The sequence below is a fragment of the Poecilia mexicana genome, unplaced genomic scaffold, assembly GCF_051168715.1.
Source record: "Poecilia mexicana isolate PSO_F unplaced genomic scaffold, ASM5116871v1 scaffold_22, whole genome shotgun sequence".
NCBI lineage: Eukaryota > Metazoa > Chordata > Actinopteri > Cyprinodontiformes > Poeciliidae > Poecilia > Poecilia mexicana.
In genome coordinates, this window is record NW_028263391.1 from 19235986 (window position 1) to 19251763 (window position 15778).

The 15778-nt window shown below is 37.6% G+C and overlaps 1 protein-coding gene and 1 pseudogene across 1 annotated transcript in view; both read right to left on the reverse strand.

The window, feature by feature from the left end:
• The window catches only part of LOC148152835 (neurexin-3a-beta-like), a 36127-nt pseudogene extending 23453 nt beyond the window's left edge, over window positions 1-12674 (reverse strand).
• A 1044-nt stretch (window positions 12675-13718) lies between these two features.
• LOC106932067 (neurexin-3a-like) overlaps window positions 13719-15778 on the reverse strand; it is an 87008-nt gene continuing 84948 nt past the window's right edge. The window contains exons 15-16 of the mRNA XM_088002848.1: window positions 15499-15689; window positions 13719-15103 (exon numbers count right to left, since the gene is read on the reverse strand). Of these exons, the coding sequence (XP_087858974.1) occupies window positions 14748-15103; window positions 15499-15689 (547 nt within the window). The 3' untranslated portion in view covers window positions 13719-14747. The remainder of the gene's footprint in view (window positions 15104-15498; window positions 15690-15778) is intronic.

A 15778-nucleotide genomic window follows, 5' to 3' on the forward strand; every position in this document is an offset into this window, starting at 1 on the left:
AAAAAAAAAAAAAAAAAAAATGGGCATGTACTATTTTTATCCGTGAAATTACAATCAAATTCAACACGCTGTCAGCTCCCGGTCAGAAAGACGCATTTAGTTCAGAGTCCATGAGATGATATTCAGAAAGGATTTTTTTAATTAATTGATTTCAGCTGCCTCTGAGACTAAATCTGTTTTTATTATTTGTTTGCTTACCTTTAAACACTGATTTAAATATTGTAATTTTTAAACTGAGCAGTAATTTTACATCCATGGAAACTCAAATGTAATATTTAAAACTTCAATACATAAAATCAATTATTTAACAATATGAGGTGTTTATTGTATTTTTAACATGGCATTTTCATACATTTATGCTAGAGGTGCCCAAGTCTAGTTTTTCAGAGCTACCATCTGCAACTTTAGATGGATTACTTCTCTAACACACCTTGACCACTGACTCATTATAAGCCTCTACAGAACTGAATGAGGGAAGTCAACCTTTTGTCTGGGGTGTGTTTTAGCAGGGATGCACTCCTGATTTGTACCGTCAATGTGGCCCGTTGAGGGGGGCCACATTCACAATATGCTGAAGTGGCCCTCGGTGAAATTGAGTTTGACACCCCTGTCCTAGGGCCTAGGGCCTGCAGAAAAAAATGTTATCAGGAAGGAAACGCGTCATAAATTAACTTTGGCACACAGGCCTTGTCTCAAATAAACAGGAGGAGACATTCAAGTCATCTCCCACAGAGAAACACTAAAACCTAATGACAAACACACTAACAACACATAATACCACCAATAATCGCAATTTAATTAGTGGAATACCATTTAGTTAAAATTAACATGACTTGAAGTAGTCTAATTTGTAGTTTTATAGTAACAACTACATGCAGTCCAAGAGGATGCAGAAGTTCTGAACCACTTTGCGTACCAGGCTTCTTGTCAATGTAAAATTACTGCACTGATCTGTATTTGTAGGAATTTGCCCAGGAGGGAATAAAATAGGTTTAAGACAGGTTGGGTTTTGGTTGAACTCTGATAAAAGACTAGAGGCTTTGCTCCAACCAGGAATTAGGAGTAACATCACATTTCAAACTGGCATTAGAAGAGCTTGTTTTAATTGACCTTTGGTCTCCCTTGTCTAGATAGAGAAGCACCATAGCCCTGAAATTAAACAGGCCTCAGGAGGTAATAAAATTGCCCAAACTGTGTAATTTGAAACTAGGTCTATCTATACAAGGAGAACAACACGCCTTAATCACATAAATGCATAAATTAAAACAAAATAAAAGCCCTTTTGAGTAAAAGTATTGGCCCCAGAGGAACAAATCAGATTGTTTTTGCAAAAACGCATGAGCACTCTCCAAAGACGAGTCTTTGCCTTTTTTCCTGCCTCAGCATTTTTTCCTTATTTGTCTCAGGTAAATGAAGGTCTGTCTTCATGTGTATGAAGTCTCTGTGTTGTTGATGTGATTTTATACTTTTAAATGTTGGAATAAACTCTGAAAATGCATGATGTGGAGCTCCGATTGTTAACTCTGTGTGGCTTTTGTTCCCACGCGTGGGATCATTGAATCCGGGAGCACAAGAGAATATAACGAGCCAGAAGTTAAAGATACTGTTCTCTTACACAATCTATTTAATCCTTGAATCATCTATGCCCTTTTGGCCACCTACCTCTTAGTCCTACCTAAACAAAAATGGCTGCCTCATGAGTGAAACTCTAATATGCTTGGGATAAATATCTAGGGCTACATGTCTTCTGCTTTGGCTGGGCCCTTCTTGGAAGAGGATATGCAGTACTGATTGTCTAAAAGTATGACACTGCATTCAGGGCCATTATGTAATTCTGTAATGAGTAAGTGAGTGGCTGGTGCAGAAAAATGAGAAAGAGACTACTCACTTGTATTAGCATTGAATAAGTTAGTGACTAGCATTCTAAGGCTTGCCACCCACTGGATTGCCTATGTCCTCTGCTGTCCATTCCTCTGTATAGACTACCATTAGCAACATCAGATCAAGCATTAACATATCTACACAGTACTATATTTTACAGAGCTGAAGTTGGCTTCGGGAAAACGCTAAAGCTGTTTTTCCACCTAGTTTTTCACTATCCTTGAGCAACTTCAATCTATCCTTGTTCACAAACTTCAATATGTAGACTCTTCAAACCTGGACTAGATTATCCAACAGTAACCATTGAATATTTGAAACCCAGTACATGTCTAATAAAGCAAATAACCATCATAGTTATGGTAGCTGTTAGCCTTTCTGTCAGTCTACCTGTGCTAATGGACATCAGAGGAAGTAGTCACAGTTACTGTTTGCCATAAAATTCTGGTGTTTTCAAAAAAAAAATAAAACTAAATATTTGCTTGCACCATAATACAACTATGGCGCTATATGTATTAGTATTGTTAATGTGGTTGTGTGAAGGATGGGTTTAAAAAACACTTCCTAAAGCAGTCAATAGAACCTGTCTCAGTCAGCTTTAACTATTTCAAAGTTAAAATATTGGAGAACTTCATACATAGATTTATCATAGATGGCTTTGGCTTTTTAGCAAAACAAACTACAAGCTTTACAAAGTTTTAGACAGGCTAGTTTCAAGTGTTTCCTGATGCACACTGCTGTAAGGATGTTCCACAAAGGAAAAAAAACATTATAATTAATCAAGATCTACTTTAATTAAATAAAACAATTGAAAACAGATAAGACTGAAAGCTCATCAGCTCCCCCTACTGTAAGTCTATAAAACATGAGGAGAGGAATGCAGAATACAAGTCTTAGAGTTATAACCTAAAACATCCTTGAACAACTCTTCTTAATTTAGCAAAACCAACACTGACAAAAGTCTGCCTTGCAGCATCCCACCAGCTTGCAAGAAACAAGTTAAACAATGCAGCTATTGAGCATCTTTGTTTTTCAAAACCAAGCAATAAACCCCAAACAGACCTACCATTTTTCTACATTATTGGACCCTAGATGGATGAGAAGTTGCAAGAGTAGCATCTTGCAAGCTTTACAGATCTTGAAGTTTTACCACTTACCATGAGCAGCCTTCAGATTTGCTGGAAAGCCGTAAATGGATACAGCCTGAGAGGAGCGATGCCTCCCCACATACAGTTGTTGATCGAATGGGTCTGCTGCCACTCGATGTCTGTGGTTGTGGGATGAGCTCTGCTTTGCAGATGCAGCACTACATCCCAAAATGAGCCACCAAATCCAAGCACTGTGGCAGAGGACAGTCAGTCCAGGAAATTGACATGAACTCCTTTTCTTAAGACCCCGTGGTGGTAGAGCACCAATGGGACACATGATGATGAATATTTAAAAAGTCACACTGTGTCCCAGAATACTGCAATAAAATAATCTCATGTTGAAGCAAATAAAACTGATTAGGAGTCGATGAGCTACCAGTAATTCCAACAGTCCTGACTTTTCATGTCAGAGTTAATTAAACTTGGTCAACTAAAAGAACAGAAACATCCACCTGAGAAGAGTATATGCTGCTCTGAAACACACAATGAATGGCCCATAAAAAGTCAGGATGGATCAACACTTCATGCATCCTCCTCTGTTTGAAAGCTGTGGTTTCGCTGGTGCTCCTGACTGGATGCTCCAAAAGTGCTGCACTATTCTCACATCATCTCTCCATTCACTCCTTGAAAAACACCTTGAGGAATCCTTAGAAAGTAGGTCACAAAGTGGGCAACCCATTCGTAAACCTGAGTTCTGTAAATCCACTGGACTTTTTACTTTATCGTGTTCCTCTCGTTTCTTCCTCTTTTTAATTCCAAAGGGGTTCAAATATCTCCTAAAGCACCTTATCTCAGTGACAGTAAAACTCCTTTTCTGTTTGTCGTCCAAATCCATGTAGAGCCTTCATTTGATGTATGCGCTCAGTCTGGACACTCTGGCTGTTTAACGAAGGGAACAGAAATGAACTGGATCCCATAGCTGCCACAGGATGAAAGAGAGGGAGTGTGGAGTGCAGAGGAGAGAAGAGGAGGAGGGGTTGGACGACTGCTGAGGAGGTGCTGAGAGAAATGACAGAGGTAAAAGAAAGGTAAAAGAGCGACTTCAAGGATGAAGGAATGTGGAGACAAATCCAGGATGCAAGGATGAGAACTCGGGACAAAACAACAAAGGCAAAGTTTGTTTACTCAAAGGCAGAATTTGAAAAAAGGACGGATATGATTATCCTCAAAGAGCAAACTAGGAGGTGAAAAGAAAATTATTTTTTTCTTGTCTCTTATGGATGCATTTCAAATAATGGACTCTAAGGAATAAAATCTTTTTTTCTTAGTTGAATGGTTAAAAGAATTTCTTGCTTCTTTTGCAACATTTATAGCAATTTGTCAGGATGAGAATAAAATAAAATCCTGATTTGTTATTACCCAAAATTGCCCATCTGCAGTTGGACTTTTGAAAGCCTGGGGCAGCATTACATAAAGAGACACAAAGGACAACCAACCATGTCTGTACACACACTCGCTTAGTAATCTAAGCAGGGCAGGTTTTGAGTGACCAATCAACCTAAAAGTCATTAATTTGGACTGTGGAAGGACACATTCACAAGAACATGGAAACTCCACGCAAAAACACTTTACACCAGGATCTGAACGCATTAAGTCAACAGTGCTAACAACTGTGCCAATGTGCCACCCAAACTCTATACCAGTAACTTCAGGAATACAGCCCACGTTTAATCAATTAGATACCAAGACAAACTGCTTTACTGCTGCTGTAAAGCATTTTAACATGTCTTCACATAATGATGCTATCTTACCAGAAGTTTTACACACAATGAAGCCTACAGCAAAACTCCTAGGAATAAACGTTAAGTACACAAAACATAAAAAGTAGTTATTTGTAAAATTTTGCTTTGACAGACTGCTCAATACAAACTAAGAATATATCGACAAAATAACATTTTTAATTGAAAAACCCTTTTTGCTGCGATATTATTAAATGAATAGACATGTGCTAAACAATAAATGTATTTATTGGTTTTAATACTGCACTGTACACAAAACACATATAAAGTAGTTATTTGGAAGAACAGACCACTCAATGCAAATTAAGCTGTCATAGACATTTTTTATTCCCTGCAGAAAAACGAAATGAATGCAGATAGTATAAATTAATTTGTGTAGTCTCGTTGTTTACTACTGTCTTTAAGATATACCTCGATTACAATTTCTGTTTCAGCCTTAATTTTAAGACAGAAACAACAAACTTCTTCATAAGTGCATTTCTGTTTTAAATAAAGGAATATTCCCAAATCTAACATGTTTTTCCAGCTCGCAATAGTAGGAAAGCAATGAGATACAGATACAGTAAGATTATGCAGGTGCTGTTCTAACTCGCCGTCATGAATTATTTAATTTGTGGACTTCTGAAATGACCTTCATCTAGAGGTATGTTTGTATGATGTCTTCATCCTTGTGACACACCTCAAATTCAAATTTTGAAAGTCAACTTTGATGGCTGCAGCCAGGAAAGGCCTTTCACTGCTTTTCTGCCTGAGGGGATAAACTGGGGAAGCTGAATATCATTTTGGGAACATGAAAGGACCTATCAACCTGCTCTCCCCTCTGCATAACATTACAGACCACATACCTCCATTTGATAACACACTCACTTTAAAGCTTGCTTGTTTTTCTGCATCTGCTGCAGCAATCAAAAATGTTTGTTATGCTGTTGGAAATTGGAAATGTAAGAAAATAATAATAATAAAAATAAAAAATAAAAAACTGGTTCAAGGCCATTGCAGGATATTGCATCACTCCATTTTGCCAAAGTCAGAGTCGTTGATGCCATTTTAACTGAAGTAACTTTAATCTTGGTTTAGTTGCACAGTTTTGTGTATATGGATGTCCTAAGACTGTCTAAAAAAAAAAAAAAGACACGTGTGTGAAGCCTGGAAACTATTTTGTTGTTAAATAAGACATGTTTGAACATTTACTCACTTAATGTCTGGCTTTAGCTCTCAGTGTGTCCTCAGCTGTGCAAAGACATCACTTCCACATTTCTGAAGTCATATGCATTGGACTTTATCTTTAAAATTTTATGACCTGCGGAGACAGATAGGTTGGAGCTGTTTTCACTTTGTGTGCCTGTCTTTGTGCGTCGACCCTCTGGGTTTATGTGCCTATTTCAGAGTCAACATGATAAAATGTGGCTGCAAGACGCAAGTAAAAAAGGTTTTCTTTAGAGTTTGTCAGTCTATCAATTAAAATTATTAATCTAGTTAATCGTAAGGTTTGTTAATCGTAAGGTTTGTTAATCGTAAGGTTTGTTAATCACATTTTAATTTTCAATTGAAAAAAAACTTTTGCTGCTAAATTATTCAATAAATAGACATGGGCTCAACAATAAATATATTTAATGTTTTTAATATAAATAAAACTTTATTTAGGTTACTCAACCATCAGATTAATGTAAGCGACATGAGAGCCATTAAGTTTTGAAGTGTTGGAGGAACCCCTGATCAATCATGTAGCTTCTACTTCTTTAGGAATGTGAATGCTTACATGTCTAAGTTTAACAATGTGAGGAAATTGCTATTTTTTATCTATTCAGTCCATATTTTGTTGTATTCAACAAAAACATCCTACAATATGTTAATATTTTCCTTTTTGAAATTCAGCACATGAAAAATTTTACACTTCATGTTATGGAAAGAGGGTCAACCTTCTTGATACCAGAGAAAACTATCAACTGATCATTTGTCCATCGATAAGATGGATAAATGACAAATGATTGACACACAGTCCAAGCAATTGTTTCCCAACAACCAAGGGTCCAGACCCTGTGTGCAAAGCAAAGCGCAGAACAACTGGCTGGTTTTTGCCAGGCAGCCCATGTTTCCTATACCTCTGAAACACAAGGTAGATGAGCAACAGCGTAAAAGGGTTATGAACATAATATTTGTTAAAATAATTCACCTTTCACCAACTAGTGTGTTTAAGTTTTTTTTTATTTGCAAGATAAATTCTAAAATTATAGGATTTTTTATCACAGCTGTACTTATCTTTTCTGAGGGAATGTTTCAGTTAATTAAACCAGCAAACAAAAGCTCTTTAATTAAATAAAACTTCTTTTATTAAAAGGGTTTTATCTGCATTTCAGAGGAAATCATCAGTCATGCAAGCCTTATCAGTGCGGAGGTTTCCTACTCATTAATCATAATGTTTCAAACTAATCATAACTGTGTGCAATGTGTTTTTTAGGGGGCGAGGGGGGAAATTGCCGTTAGGATTATCTAGGCTCATGTCTTTTGCTGTTGAGACATGCAAAAAATGGATTGTAAAACTGTGAAACTGTGACACTGGGTCCAAATCTGCTAATCCTGTCCACAGTTTCTGCTAAACTTTGTGTGCCAGCGGCATCCTTCCTTTTATCTGGGGGAAATAATTAGAGGACGACCTCTGTTTCAGAAAGCAAGGTAATTCCAAAGCCGGTAAAATCTGTGAGCTGGCTGTTGAAACAAACACAAAAGTTCCATTAAAGGAAAATTAAGAGCAACAAAGACGACGCCTCAGCAGAAATATACAGCAAAGCCTGTCACATTAACATAAAGCATGGCCCTCAGAAATTATTAGCCTCTCTAATCTCCTAAACCCTTAGACGCAGCATTGCACTGTTCAAATGACCTGTCCGCTGTGATGCATGGCCGTTCCCCCCCCGCCCCCCATCAGCTGAAGAACACCAGCTCCACCTCCTCACACAACCACACATTCTTTATTTCCTGCTCTCCTTCTTTTTATTTTACCTCCTGCTCCAGATTTATGTGGGTTGGAACAGCGAAAGGGCAAAGATTAAACAAACAACGGCTGAGGAAGACCACCAAGGTGAAGGACAACATACACATTATCCTCCGCTTATCAGCAGCACATTAACGCAGCTCATTCGGTACCTGCTTCACCCGGAGATAAACCAGGACGAATCAACTTCTCCTTCATCAATCTCACATATCTGTAAAAACAAGTTAATGACATTAGGCCATATCAGCCCAACAACCAGGGGAGGAGGAGCAGCTCTGCAGCTTCGTGGATGCACTTGGTGCTGATGATTAGTCTTGAGGTTGGTAGATCAATGAAGGATCCAGCACACAGCAGAACACATATAAAGGTCAGTGAAGAGGAAAATAGACTCTCTGTCACCCTGCCAATCGCTCTGATAGACTGCCAGTCTGCTCACTTGTGACCAGTTACCCCACCTCATCCCATTCTAACGATTTCCTGCTGCAGTTGAAAATTTGTTCACAGCCTGTAAGAAATTAGCGTTTTACTGCTCAGGGTCATAAGAATAAAAAAAATAACACCCATTTTTGATTGAGAAGGTTTATGCATCAAGGCACTAAGAAAGGTCTGTTTCTCTAAGTGGAAAAAAAAAATCACTTTTAGTAGCAATAACTGTCTTCAGGTATTTTCTGTATGAATATATCAGTCTCTCATCTTTGGAGTCATTTTGATCCACTCTTCTTTCCAACATTGCTTCAGTTCATTGAGGTGTTCAGACAATTGTTTATGCACAGTTCACTTCAGGTCCCATTGCACAGTTTTGATATAACTTTGCTGTGGACTTGACAGAAACTTCATTTTTCTTTTTCACACATTCTGTTGCAGGCTTCCTGCCATGTTTCTGATTATTGTCTTAACGATTAAGCTCCTCGCGTAATCTTCGGACATGGAGATGAGGTGAGGTGGAGTCCGACCACGCTGTAGAATATAGAAAAACCTACAGAATAAAGTGGCTGAAGGCAATTCAGCCACTTCATCCAGGATCATTTTTGCCTCTGCATATAAACACAGATAACACTGAATGGTAAACCGAGTGCGTTTCTTGTTGAGCTAAACTTTTTTTCTTTACCACAACAGACCAGATCAATGTTTACATTATGGCATATAAGGATCATCACACTATCCATCTCTGGTCTGAGGTTGTGCTTTAGGATTTGTTTTGAAATCCCTGTTAGCACAGGGTGGTCTGCCCTTGAGGTAAATATCTGGGATGTTCACAACTTGAACATTGGCTGCTACCATCATAATATTCAGCATCCATTAAGAATTGAAAGTAGTAAATTTGAATGTAAATGGAAAGTTCCTGATAAACTTTAGAAACACTAAGCAGTAATGCATTGGAAAGGAAAGCTTGTTTGATTTTGAGGTAAGTGAGCCACTTCAATTCAGTTTAATCAAGCCACAACAAATCCTGTCCCAAGGAACTGTACAAGACAAACGGGTTCAATTCATATTCATAAAAATGCTCCATCCCTCCAGCCCTTTGACTCTGCTAATACACACAGCCTCCTTTCACTTTCAAAAGACCCACACAAAGACATAAATTATCTCAGTCCAATTCCACAGTCCCTTTATTTTTCCAGCATGTTATTCATCCCCATTTTTTAAGTTTATTGCCTCACTTCACAAGTTCATCTTCTAGCAGTCTCCTCACAGTTATGTGAAAGCTTTGTGATGGATATGCACTCCAGCTCCAACAGCTATCGACACCTTCTGGTCCTTACGATGGAAGGAGTAAAATTCTACCATCAGAGCTCAGAATCATTCCAGCGGATACCAAAGCTTTACTATTAACTAAGGAAGTTATATTTGTGTTGTTCTGCCTTTTTTCCATTACTCCACTGCTGGTCACCTATTTCAAGTGGGTGTTATAGTAAAAAAATAAATAAATAAAGCAGAGTTTTGTGAACGATTACATTTACAGTAGTGCAATACCATCAAACTGGAAAGTGGTATTTAGCTTATTAATTTTCAGTGTATTTTAATGTCTCTGGGAAAATATGGTGTATGAAAGATTTGTTTGCCTATCCTGGGAAATGGTTCCATCACCGCCTAAATAAGCAAAACACAATAGTTCATAATCAAATAATATTTTAAATAACTAAATCTATTTACACAAGTTTAAGTAAAAGACATAAAAACAAATAGGAAACTAAAATGTTTTACACCACCTTTACAGGTAGATAAGAAAAAGATACCTAACTTAAACTTTTAACGTAATTTTTTTATCAAAAAGCTTTCTTCTTACTAGGTCTCTCTCTATAGTTTAAAGAAAGGGTGTCACAATCTAATTGGGAATTGTAATACCTGATGGTAATTTTGCAGAAAGAAAATCTGAAAAGAACACAAATAAGGACAGGAATTAAAAGAACAAACAGTCTTTGGTTCCATCACCTTCTCACACCAGAACCACCTTGATGAAACATAGAGGGGTTGTTGTTCTATTGAACTAAAAAAACAGGTTTCTTTATACACTGCAAATATTTAATTTCATTCTGTTGCTTAGGTGCATGTACTGTCAGGGGATGCAACATCAACAGTGACTGTGACCGTTCACTGAAACGAAAAGAAGGCAAACAAGGAAATTGGAAACACATGAAACGGTAAAGTCAATTTCCAATACCGAGGCTAAGACGATGACAGGCAATGATGCAACCTCATGTCAATGTAGAGTCAGCTGCCTGTTTCGAAGGAATATTGTAGAGGGCCTAAGTGCATTCATGTTTCAGCCTGTGAAGAAAAACAGGTCCCATAAATTGTCTCTGAACACTTAAATGCTGTGTTGGTCCATCTTATAAACTCATTAAGCAAATATTTTCCCAGACACGCAAAGTTCTTGCATTCTTCTATATTTTAAACTCATAGGAACTCCCAAAACCATGAGAGGTATCTAAATGCATGACAGTGGATCTTTTTTAGGGATGTCAATCTTTGACAGAATGAGTTCTGGTAGGAAACACGACTGTCAGGTCTCTGAGTCAGCCTCTCCTCATAGTTCCTCTGACAGAAAACACATTGCAAAAATCACCAAAGGACGGATAAAAGAGCAGCGAGACTCAATCGAAATAACATAAGTTGCGCGAACATCCAAGAGCTGAAACTCAGACTCAAGTGGAAATTGATGAAAAAAAGAGCTTCAAAAAGTGTTTTGTACTATTTTGATTAGAGGAGTCCAGGCGTAGCATACACACCCTGTATGTTCATTCTGGGTTTATTCTCTACATCACTTCAAAGACAAATCATGGATGAAAAACAACCCTGACTTTTTTTTATTTTTAGTGATTTTTGTTTAAAAATAAATTGGATATTGTATAAAATGGAATTGGAAGTCACTTTTAAAAATAATTTAAGCAGAACATTGAAAACTGCTAGGAAAAAAAATAAGGTATTTGTGTAAATTCTAAAAAAAAGAAACGGTTAGCATGCTAAACGATAACATTGTCATTATATGGATATTTAGTTAGCTATGTAGTTTGTTAAAAGCATCCACTAACTTGACCATTTTTTAAAATACAAAGGTTTCTAGCAATTGTCTTACATTGTCTTTAGAAGGAGAAGATTCCCTTAAAGACCCGATGTAAAGACATTCAACATTTTTACCACACAGAAAGAGGACTTTTTTCAGAGTTTAGAGGGTCTAAGTTGTGAGACAACAAAATTAAATGTTCTGTCCTAACTAATCCCATAACTCAAAACAAGGAAAGCAGAAACAGTTCTGGGAAACTGTGAGCAAAAAACATCTGCAAAACTTTCCGTTTTGAAAATGAGTTGGAAAATTGTGGGTATTACTTTGGCATAAGAAGACCAAGGAGAGGAAAGAGAAATATGCAATGAAAACATCTACAAAAGCAAATTCAGATGCTGTGCTGAAACACATAGACCAATTCGACCAGCAGAACAAAACACTCAACAACAAGACACAAAAGAGCTAAGATTGATCGAGACAGCATCATCTATGATCTGCCGAGACAAATGGAAGCCAAGGACTAAATGTATACTACATGATATTCAAACAAGTTGGATTATTGTTATCACAACAAAAATGGCACATGCAGCTTTTCCTTCTTTGAACAGATATTGAGTGGTGTCACAGTCTCTCAGCCTGGTGTTCACCAAGACTCTGAACACTGCTATAAGATTACAACCTCTGATGAAACTCTCATTGAGGCATGTGCAACAGCCCACACCTTGCATGGTCCTCTTTAGACATGTTTTGCTGCTGCAAGAAGTTTACGATTATGCAGATTACTGTAAACGATTAATTTAAATTGGTGTTTTAAATTAGAAAGCCAAACACGGAAAACTAAGTTCTATACCACTGCACTTATTACATATTTACGACCAAAACTTCCTTTATTCCATCTTTGGCATTCCAAACAAACCTTCAGCACTTTCCAGCTTAATTCTTGGCTGCACTTTGTTTTCCATTTTGCTTTTGAGCTTTTATTTACATACTTTTTCAATTTCAGACATGAACAACCAGCATGCATAACAAGCTTGAAGGCAGGTGAATAAATTTCTTTAAATAATGTATATCCACTGATATAATGAAACCCATTTGAGGAGTTTGAAAATTATCTGGTGAGGACAACCTTGAGAGCTGGAGCTGTCGTCTGTAGTTTTGCTAAACGATGTCTTTGAGAAGAAGCTCAATAGGATGAAACTAAATTAATAGGTTGTATAACAAGCAATACTTCATATGTTGTCCAGTAAAATACTTATTGCATCACCAATGTGTTAATACAGAGAGTCGTGTGGTGCAATGCTAGACATGAGAGCACGACAAATGAACTTACGGTCACTGCACTGCGTCCCAGTGTAGGAGGTCATGGAGCAGTCGCAGGTGTAGTTCTCCCACTGTTGGATGCAGATCCCCATGTTGGCACAGGAGTCCTCCTGACAAGTCGTGCTTGGACCTGTGGGAGTCCAACAATAGCCACCAAACACACAGACAGGCCCTGCATTTAACAAGAACCATCAAATAACTAGAAATATCACATATTGAGATATTCTCCTTTGGAAAAGGTTATGTTGTTTCTGTCAAACATGAATGGGCCAAGCAATGAAGCCAAAGGAATCATTTTCTTTGATATGACTATCTGGTCTGTTGCAAACAAAACTGCTTTCATAGTTCATCACGTGCTGTTACTGCTGTGTAATGTGCATATTCAAAATGTTAAATTCATCATTCACTTTTATATTAACCTATGATGAATAAAAAAAAAAAGATGAAGACCTTCAAGATAAAGATCAATCAAAATCTTCTCCACTTCTTCCTGGTCACAACATAATTGCTCTGTAGGCGACACTCCTTTGAGATTAAACTGACTAAAAAAAAAGGAAAAATACAAAGCGTCTATGTCGTCTGTTTAATAATTTAAGAATACAGTTTAATTTTTTTCCCCCAACTTTCAAGACGTTTGGTTTTCAGAAAATGTCCAAAAACCTTTCTAGATGTTTGTCCAAAATTATTTCCAGAAGGATCAGTCAGTTTGAGAAAATGTGTGACGGCTTGATTTCTGTCCGTTAAAGAAGGATTTCTGACCAGACCTTTAAATCTAAGACTGAAAGAAAGAATGATATCTAAAATAAAGGGAATTTGTTGTTTACATTCCCTTTATTTTTGGTGGCTGATGTGAATCAGGGATTCATGTAAGATGTTCAATGGTTACCAGAAGCGCAGCAGCACCATCTAGTGACGGTAATAGAGTAGTGCCGTGGCCTCGAACTATCACTTTCAATCGGGGCTTTGAGAGATGCGAAAGAACATCAAATGAGCTTCATGTGATGGAAGCTTGAAATAATAAATAAATAAATAAATAAATAAATAAAACAAAGTTAAACGGTTAGAATGACAGTGCTGACATAAAGAAAACCAAAGCACACATACAATGATTTATTAAAATGAGATGGACACCCAGCTGTGATCGATGAGATTTTATTTGGAAAAATAAACCAATCAACAATCACTTCGCACAGTTAATACAATACAGTGCATAACATCACACAGATTGATCTTTTACAGCAACAAACACATTCATTGAGCTCTGAGTTTATGTTAAAAAATGTACCTTCGGAGTACATTATGTACAACTGATGGCAGGTGTAAGAAAAAACACAGACTTCCATGCAAACAAGAAGAGATTGTGGAGGATGGCCCAGGACCCTCAGAGGATGACAAAAACAACGAAGCAACAAAGAAAAGCGCCGAAGAATGGAAACATTTTCATCCACAGTGACCTTTGTTAGCCAGTGCAAAATGTTTCCATGTGGAGCGGTATTACACTGAAGGCATGGATAAGGCAGGAAGCAGCACAAAACATTCAAACCTTTGGCAAGTCCTGCTTTTAAAACAACAGGCATAGACTACACTCCTGACACATGTTTCATGGCCCAACCGAAACCTGCACAGCTGAATTCAGAAATTCAGGATTGAAGTATTTCATATTAAGCCTCTAAAGCTGCCCCTTTACTTAATTCACGGTAGAATTTCTCAAAAAAAAAAAAACATTTAGGTGCTATTTAGAGACCAAGAGGTCAGGCATATCTGATGTCATCTGCACATTGGAAAGATATTCTATAATAGGCAGCATATTACAGTCAAATTTACTTTTTCATCAAATGAAAACAATTAACCTGGTTTATAATAGGAGAACTGTGGGTTGATGATCATTTAACATAGCCATAAATTTAATTGACTGTGCAGGATATAAATCTACATGTTTGTTTCATATATTACGATTTAACATTTACATCAATGTAGAGAAAACAAATCTTACAAAAGAATGTTGGATAAAAAAAAAACAAAAAAAAAACAGCACCAGTAAGTAGTTTACGTTTCTGAACTGACAAAACTGCTCTGATGGTGGCTGACGGTACAGTAGATAAACAGCCAATGTGGCTGATAATGTGGTGGTGCACATGAGGAAGTACTGCATGTCTGGTATGAAGCTAGCAATGGGTAAATGAGGCAACAAACACAGTTAGTAGGATGGAGTTGGTCCCGTATGGATGCAGCGCTGAGGAGCTACTGTTTGCATTGAGTAGGAAGAAAGGGCTGCTGGAGCTGAAGTTGGAGTTGGACTTTGTGTTGTAGGAGTCTAAATCAGGCAGAGACCTTAGCGACGGTGTACCTTCACATCCGCGCTCGATCTGGCCGCTGCGGAACAAGGCATCGTTCAGAAGGTCTGGCAGGCGACCGTTGAGGTCCATGGAAGCCAAGCAGCCCTGAAAGCCTTCTCTGGAAGCCACCAGTTTGGGGAGGTTTCCATACATGCCTGGACCCAGGCCTGCGATGAACAGATCACCTGAAGAAGAAACCGTGGAGAAGAAATACTTTTATGTGGTATATACTAACAGGCTCAGATTGCAGAAAAAAAATTTCAATGCCCAAATTATTGCAGTGCAACAGCTATTCCAAATAAGGCAAAGAATGCATGAATGAACCAAAACAGTTGTCAACATCCAATTAATTAATTTAGATCAAATAAAAAAGTATCTGAACATTGTCAATAGACTGATTTCAGACATTATAATTTTAACAAAATGAAAAGAAAAAGGGGGGTTTAGCTTAATGCCTCTACATCCTGTTAATCCTTTTGAGCAAGTTGTTCATATTGCTGAGAGTAAAATGTAAAACGGTTTTCTTAAAAGGTAATTTAAATGAACAATGGACCAAAAATTAGTCACATTCTCAGCTTACCTTTCAGGTCAAGGTTCTTTGCTCCATTGATAGTCTGACTTGTGGCTGTAGCATCTACTTTCAGTGTGTGGGTATTGCTATTGTCTCGGGTGATAGCCACATTGTGCCACTGATTGTCATTTAGCGACCTTTCACTTTTGCCTTTGATGAGGTTGGGCCCATTTCCAAGATCAAAAACATAGTGGATGTATCTGCAATGAGAAATGTCTTTAGTTTCAGAGATCTGGTCAAATTCTTGTAACTTTGCACTTAAAGTTATATTTTTTTGGCTCCAACAAAT